The sequence below is a fragment of the Urtica dioica genome, chromosome 4 (genome assembly GCF_054948205.1).
Source record: "Urtica dioica subsp. dioica isolate 48M chromosome 4, U.dioica_male_clone48M_v1_H2, whole genome shotgun sequence".
In the NCBI taxonomy this organism is placed as follows: Eukaryota; Viridiplantae; Streptophyta; class Magnoliopsida; order Rosales; family Urticaceae; genus Urtica; species Urtica dioica.
This window is the reverse complement of record NC_142759.1, coordinates 13,250,920-13,259,755: the sequence shown is the minus strand read 5'-3', so window position 1 is coordinate 13,259,755 and position 8,836 is coordinate 13,250,920. Positions and strand designations below refer to the sequence as shown.

The 8,836-nt window shown below is 32.1% G+C and overlaps 1 protein-coding gene across 1 annotated transcript; it reads right to left on the bottom strand.

Annotated features, from left to right (window-relative positions):
* Positions 1-2,504: 2,504 nt before the first annotated feature.
* UNE10 (basic helix-loop-helix (bHLH) DNA-binding superfamily protein) lies at positions 2,505-7,059 on the bottom strand. The gene is made up of 6 exons (XM_089612541.1): positions 6,720-7,059; positions 6,082-6,622; positions 5,300-5,401; positions 4,761-4,826; positions 3,683-4,018; positions 2,505-2,872 (listed from the first exon to the last, which is right to left on the bottom strand). The coding sequence occupies exons 1-6, from the start codon at positions 6,824-6,826 to the stop codon at positions 2,783-2,785; spliced, it is 1,242 nt and encodes a 413-aa protein (XP_089468667.1). The 5' UTR covers positions 6,827-7,059; the 3' UTR covers positions 2,505-2,782.
* Between the last annotated feature and the right edge of the window lie 1,777 nt (positions 7,060-8,836).

Genomic DNA, 8,836 nt, shown 5'->3' with positions numbered 1-8,836 from the left:
AAAACCGACTAGTTATTTGACTTCCAAAATTTCAAAATCTCAAAGGAATTGAAGAAAACCACTCTTACACGAAAACAAATCAAATCAACCGATAAAAAAATTAACTCGATCATTCAAAACTTCCAACCCTCAAATTGGAATGTTAATATATATTAATAACATTATACAGTGGGCACTGTAGCGAAATAGCCAAAATGAAACTATGAAATTTGTTTTTAGCCTATGTTTCACAACTTTTAGGGAAATAGCCAACAGACTTATGTGGCAATAATTAAGGTCTGATTTACCCTTATTTATTAACAAATTCGTCACTTTCTCTCTCCTACTTTTTTCCTACACTTTTTTTTACATAAAAACTTCAAAAAACCATATCTATCTCATATGAACTCGAAATTGAGTGATTCCAAATCCTACGGATTCGTGACGCCGAGATCTTCAAAAATAGATCCATTGTGTTTGATGAAAAATCATGTTTAATACCATAGATGTAGAAAAATCATGTTACTACCTTAAATATGGAAATAACTGGAAATTTTTGAAATTATCAAAAAAAATAAATGGAAACGTAACTATGATGCATTAAATAATTTTTCATCAAACACAATGGATCTATTTTTGAAGATCTCGACGCCACGAATTTGTAGGATCTGAAATCACTCAATTTCGAGTTCGTATGAGAAAGATATGAATTTTTGAAGTTTTGAAGCAAAAAAAATTATTTGAAAAAAAATAAGAGAGAGAAAGTGACGAATTTGTTAATAAATAAAGGCAAATCAGACCTTAATTATTGCCACATAAACCATTTGGCTATATCCCTAAAAATTGTCAAACATAGGCTAGATCCAAAATAACATGTTTAAAGTAGTCTAGTTACTTACAAATCTCTTATACAGTTGTATTTATATATATCGATATATATATATGTATCAATTGCGTAAATAAATAAATAATATATTCTTAATGAAATTTTTAATTAATTGTCACATCATCAAAGTTTCTTATTTTGTTTAAATTATTGAAATGTTAGTAATTTTACAGTTTCAATGTTTCAAGTGACTAATTAGTCAGTGTGATTTTTCTAATGTTTTTAATTATATTATCTATAGAACATATGTCGATTATTGATATTTTAGAAATTTCGGAATGATAAAATTAATTAGTATCAGTATTTTAAGCATTCATGTAGTACATGTCCATATATTAGTTGGTAGCTAATACATCAGTGAAATCATTATCCGTCGATATCAATATCCCAAGCGATATTAGTATTTTAATTCTTGTATATAACTATAAAATTTGATAAAAATAAAATTAAAAATATCAGGCGGATATAGTATGTATGACAAAAGCCATCGTGATCTTGAATATGGTTTGAGACATGGATAGTATTATAATAGTGATGAACTTAATTTCTTTTGTATAAGCTAAGGCATTTCAATAGTGATATTGCCACCATAAATAATACACACGAAATTCTAAATTAAGAATAAATTTCTCTAAGAAAAGGGTTTTTCTTTTTGCTTATAGAATTTCATTAACTACTAGTCACACTTGGTACAAGATAAACAATTTTATCAGATAAAATGTTTCGTGAGAAACATGTTTCACGAAACATGTTTTTTTTTTTTCATTTTACGTCTTGAACAACAATTTTTTTTTTAATGTATGTAAAACAATATGTCTCGTTTATTTCTGTCTGAGATTCTGAGTCGGCTGACATATGAGAGAGAGAGAGAGAGAGAGAGAGAGAGAGAGAGAGAACGCAACGTGTCTTCCTTTAAGAGAACATTGCATGTTATTTCTGTCACCGTTTTGTCATTCGCCGACTGAGTGATAGCAAAATTGTGGACGTAAAATCATTTGGTGTATTTCTTATTATATAATAAGAATGCCTTAACATAATGGAAAATATCAAGAATACTTGTGGCCCACAATTTAGAATTTTAATCAATAATTTCGGAATGATTCATCATTCATGTATACGAACTTTTCAGCTCTGATGCGGAAAAGTATTTATGGACATGCACAAAATATTAGGTATCGAGTGACGATTTGAAACAAATTTGCAGTGAATGAACACATCATATATCCGAAATTCAAAATTTATTTATATAAGAGAAAAAAGAAAAAAAGAAAAAAAAAAACTTACACTTGATCTGCATATGATCAGGAATAGAATTATTCTAATTTTGTCGTATGTGAAATTAATTAATTACAGGATATACAGAAGTTACAAATGTAGATAACGATCAGCTAGACTAACGTAGCGCCATATGACTCTCTTCCAAATAAGCCATTATTTGCGAGCTTACGGAAATCAAAATGCAAGCAGGACAAAAAAAAGAAGTTATTACTCTACAATACATTATAAGAATACAACTCAATGTAAATAAATTTTACCAGAATGAATGGACCCTTTTTACCAGAATGAACCCGTTTTACCAGAATGGACCATTTTTTAGGTTCACGACACCTCAAAGAGGCACCAATCCTCACCCAATTAGTTGAGCCAAAAATAAGCAGGTACATTAATATTTTCTTTTTTGTAAATATCCCCCAAAACTTTTAACAATAAAACACATGAGATGATCACACGTACGGTCCAGCACCTTCTTGTTCTGTTCCCAGTACTTTCTTTTTTTCTCATACAGCTTCGTCTACATAAATGGCCTTTGACATATAATTATATATATATATATATATATATATATATATATATATATATATATTGTAAGATATTTGAACATTTTTTTTTACTATTTTGCCAATATAATATTATAGTTTACGTCTTGGAATTTGACGGTGGAGCAGGTTGTTGGTGAAGCTGTTGATACATTGCAGCCATTCTGCTGTAAGCCTCCGTGGTCATGGGCTGCAATATGATTAATCAAATAAACTATAAAAATTGTATTTTAATGTCAACAATTTTTCAATAAACTATAAAAATCGTATTTTAATGTCAAACAATTTTTCAAATAAAAAACAATTTTTAATAAAAAAAAAACCTAATTTTTTTTTTTTTTACAAATATCAACAAAAATCATTATTTACAACTTAAATATATTATTTTTGCGAAAGATTCATTATTTTTCAATAAATTTATAAATAATTAAACCACATCAAATTTATTGTTTCTCAAATATCTAATGTTTGGATAAATATAATTAAATAGTCTCTGATTTTATTAACAACAGTTAATTAATAATTTTGCTCAAATAATCCATGTCCATCGACAATTAATGAATGGAAATTCTTTGCTTAAATTGTTAATAAAATCAGTATGGCTATATAAAATCTCATTTTTCAATTAATTTAAAAAAAAACACTATCACATGTAATTTCCACCACAGACACCAAATTAAATTAATATAACAATGTCCATATTTTCTTCTCTTTGGTCTATTCAATTAATTAAAAAAAAAACACTATCACATGTAATTTCCACCACAGACACCAAATTAAATTAATATAACAATATCCATATATTTTCTTTTCTTTGGTCTATTCAATTATTTTTTTTTTTAAAACACTATCACATGTAATTTCCACCACAGACACGAAATTAAATTAATATAACAATATCCATATTTTCTTTTCTTTGGTCTAGAAAAACAATAAAGGTAAATTGTAAAACAAAAAAACCTAATTGAATATTGCAGGAGAAACACGTGTACGCGCATACCTGTGACTGGCATGCAAAAAAAGCGGGCAGAGCGTCGTGATGAAGAGGCGGCATTTGGGGCTGAAAGCGGGCGTCGCCGCCGTCCCAAGGCATGAAAGGGTTGGGGTGGAGGAGCTGATGTGGCATTGGCGCGGCGAGATTGGGCCGGGTCATGGAATTGAAATCCAAACCCAGGCCCATCATACCCATTTGGCCCATCATCGACAATTGAAGCTGTTGTTGCATCGCCACAGGCAACATCATTGCCGGCATGTTTATTCTGCTCATCATTTGCACTTGAGCTTGCAATTGCTTTAGATAGTCAATCACTTCGTCCAACATTGATGCCTTATCAGTCTGAAATTATTCGAAATACATACGGTAACAAGTTGCAAAGCAAAACTCTTGGTAGGTCACTAGTCACTACGTAGAGTCATTAATTAGTGTATTTACTATTATGGCCCTACGTGCCCACTTGAAGGGAAATTTTGTTTTTTCTTTTTTCTTTTTCTGAGGAGATTGCACGCTGTCTTTATACCTAACAAATCACTTCATGTCAAGCTGTGCATCATAGGCTCATAGCGAAGACGAGTATGTGGACTAGAATTTTTATTATTATATATATTCCAAGCCCAAAAAGAAATGTGTAAAAACCAAAAGAAAGCTACGTAGCTTTTGGACCACGAGTATATAAATACATGTCAATCATTGTCTATTAATTTATTGTTTTCCAAGTTGTTCCAAAAGCTCTGAATGGAATCTTGAGTTGTGCAACATGTCAAGCTCATATTTTTCTCTGTATATTACACTAGAAATTCCAAGTTTGTATCCACTAGCTTAAGCTTTATATGTAATCCTCTCATCGCCGACCAAAATTAAGGTTTATTCTTCATATGAATGCCAAGTATGTGAATGGATTTAAAAGCGAAGTTTATTCGGTATATTTTTATAAAGTCAATTATACACTTTCTATTCTAAATTGATGTGGTAGTTTTTTCAACTAGTAAGCCGAATAGAAAAGAAAAAAGTTCAACTATGAAAAGAACTGTGTGTTTATATATAGATGCTTACAAGGCTAGCATAACAATCACATTCATACCTTGCTGGAATTTGGGACCAATTTCTGCAAAGTCTGAATCCTTTGGTTGATCTTATCCCTCCTTTTCTATATAAACCAAATTAAAAAAATAAATAAATTCCAAACTGTAAATCGACTCCAATTATTGCAAAATTTCTAATAATAATGTGAAAGCGATATCATAGCTCCCCAGCACAGTTTTATACAGATAATGAAGAAAAATAATAAATAAACTATTATTTATAGCATAAAGGACACAATCTTGGTTGCAAAGGAACTTACTACCACATGCATTTCAAGTAGTCTTATTATATTATAATATATGATTTCATTCAAGCACACGAGAATTGCTTGATATATAATAGTATTATAATCATGCATAATCTTGTGACAAAACCTGTCTTTTTAGCATAACCGAAAGTCTAAATGCTTATAAATATACGAAGGATTTTATTTATATATATATATATTGTACAACTCTCACAATCTTTCTGGTGAACGTGAAACTTGGAGTCAAATAATAATAATCGACTTAATTTAATTATGATGAGAGAGCTTACTCGCTCTGACTGGTTATGTATTGCCGCGGCCCTACTCCTTTTCGTTGAGCCCGAAGATTTGCCTTTCTTTTTTTCCTCATCTTCCTCATCATTTGATTCTCTCTGTAACCATTAAATAAATTAATCTAGTCAGTAAACAATACTAATATTACAGAAAGGAAAAATAAATAACTGCTCGTAAATAAGTCTTAAGTCACTCCCTCTGTAGTCTTTTGTTTTCAAGAACGTTCTGGTCAAAAAACCAATCATTACGTAGTTAGAAAAGTACTTGACATCTCAATAATAATAAAATAAAGTAAACAACCTTAATTAACTAAATAATAAGCTTGAAAAAACTACATATCAATTATCAACCACACAAAATTGGCAAAAAAAAAAATTGTAATTAAATTAAATGTTGACATAGCAGTGTTAGATTTAGAATTGAGTAGAAAGTACTATACTCTTGATATGATTCCAAGTGAGGAAAAAATCAATCTCATCAATAAAAATTACTATTTAAAGAGTAAACAATTGGTAATGAAATTACTCCTCAAGTCTTTTTTTCACAAGAATCAGTCAGTAGTCATAAAACCAAACATGAGATAGTTAGAAATTTGTAAACAAGTACAACCAAATTAAGGAAATAATAATCTTGAAAAAGCACATAATTAATCAACCACACAAAAAAGAAAGAAAACCGTTTGATTATCGACATATATACAGCTAAATTATTATTTACTTTCTAAAATAATAATTAAAATAAAGAAACAAAAAAAGAAAGCAAAGAGATTGAAAAATGCCTGAAGTCTACTATGACAAACTGAGTCATGCTCATCAGCAGCAGCGGTGGCGGTTTTGGTGGAGGGATTACCGGAGCTCTCGTTCTCCGGCGACTCCATCGACGAAACCATCCCAACCACATCCCTCTCTCCGCCGCACGACGACTCCGCCATCGCCGCCGAACGCGGAACCTTCGCCGGCGTGCCGCTGCACGACGCCGCCTGCGCGTACGACCCACCCGCGCTCGGCACGCGCGCGTCCGTGTTCGGTGCCACGGCGGCGGAGGAGGATCTGGTGGCGGCGCGTCCGAACCACGGCACGAGTTCGTCGACGGGGTCGAGCTTCTGCTGCGGCGGGACGGAGCAGGGCAGTCTGGTGGCTTGGTTGACTATGGACTCTAGTGTCCCTCCGGCGCGTGGCTTCTCCCAATGGGGCTGCGCGTACTTGCACGCGCTTCCCGTCGAGACGCTGCTCTTGCTGTTCGGCACGCGCGGTGGGCCTAAGCCGTGCATGGATATTTGGCCGTTTTCCCATGTTAGCTCCGCCACTTCATAGTCTAACCTGCACACACATGTATATACATACAACTACAGTCTTAGTCATATATATATATATAGAGAGAGAGAGTGAGAGAGAGAGAGAGATGTATAGTACGTACAAGGGCTCTTCTTGAGCGATGGTGTGGGAATTTGCGCGGGAACGAAGAGGACGTCTTGATGAGGGAGGAGCGTCATCAACATCCCAACTGGGTACACACTGGCTCATTATTATTAGTATTTCTGAGCTTTATCCGATATTATTATTGTTATTTTCACATTAATTTTTTGTGTATTGGTTGAGGAAGCTGGGGATGAGGGAGAAGAAGAACAGGAAAGAAAACAGAAGTTGAAATGATGATTCTAATAAATAAGGAAAACCGTATTGTGCTTTCTGACTCATAGTTGTATTTCTTTATTTCGATCGTTTATATGTGAAGAGTCAATTATGGGAAAGCGAGAGAAATGAGAATAAGGTTAAAAAGGATGGACTATTAAAGAGTACATATATACATGCTCATATTTCTCTCTGACTATGCCCCTACTACTTTTGAGTACATAATTACATAATACATACTCATATTTCTCTCTGACTATGCCCCTACTACTTTTGAGTAATAGGATAATCTACTATGTAACTAGTAGAGTCGATATACGATAAAAACTAGGTAGATTAAACCGAGTCGATATACGATAAAATATTGGTATTGCAATCTAGCCAACGTTTTATTAAAGTTATCATAAATGATAATGTGATTTTATTGATCATTTAACAAATTATTACGTTAATTTTTTTATTAAAATCGGCTGAACATAAATATGTAGTCAATGTTTTGATCGCAACCAAACAATACAGCTTTAATACATGTTAACTTGATTTATTCCATAATATTTTTTTTGTAGTCTAATTAGTTGCGATATCAAGTTTTTTTGAATAATTTCAGTTAATTTCCGTTTATTTAGTTTTTATGATATATGTTACATAAGGGTATTTTCGATAATTTATAACCGTTTATTTATGTAAATTACTAGATTACAAAATTTATCAAACGTTGATTACATCTTTTGAAATTGGACGTTGTTAGATTACCCTTAATATAAGATATGTCAAGAGTTGTAAATAGTGATATTCTCTTAATTAACCAAACCAAATATATATACTGAAAATTAAGAAAATAGGCAATTTAAACGTTTGACATTGTTAAATAGTCAACGTTTGGTAAATTTTAGGTAAATTGCCGTAAATAATGATGTGGCCTAATATATAGAGGTGACTATTTATCTAAGATTTACATATGTAAATACATGAAAATAGCAATTTACCTCAAATGTATCAAACGTTGGTTATTTAGTAATGTCAAACATTTAAATTAATTATTTCTCTAATGGACCTTATAACATCAATTGGGTCAAACGTTCACACATTTGGATAAATAAATAAAATTATCCTTGTCCAACTGTAACTATGTTATTGCATGCCATGTATTGATTTAAGATGCATTTCCTTGTTTGGACTTGTATACTACTACACTACTATTTTGCGGAGTCACTTTCGTTTTTTTATTTTTTATTAAGACACTGATTATAAATAATCTCTCTATACAACTTCTGAATTGTAGTTTTTCTCAACTTACAAAAAGGAAGAAAAAAAAAAACCTAGTGCCAACTCCCAACTAAGCAAGGCATGTCAATCAAAACATCAATCAATATTGCCTTCTTGACTAAAAATAGTAAAGAAAGGTACATCTAAGCACTTTATACATCATGATGAGCAACCAATTACTATATGTGTATGTGCATCTCCATCTACATCGTCATCTTCTTCTACATCTCATATTATTATTCACCACAACAAGCCATATAAGAACATGTATTCCCATTTTTTTATTTACCAGCAAATTGAGACGTGTCGTGTTAATAAGCTACCAAAAATAATCGCATGCATGGCCAAGTCATGGGTCTTGTGAGAATGCTTTGAGGCTCGGAGACGCGATACTGAAATGTTTGGGAAACCTGGCTTTGAGAAAACCGCTTGGGCGGTGCATGACTGAAAGTTGGTTAGTTTGGCTCCAAAATGATAATCTAGTTGAACCAACAATTTTTTAAACAAAAAATTAGAAAAATAGTCCATTTAAACGTTTGACATTGCTAAATAGCCAACGTGTGATAAATCTTAGATAAATAGTCATAAATGATGACGTGGCTATATATGGCAGTGACTATTTACTTAAGATTTACG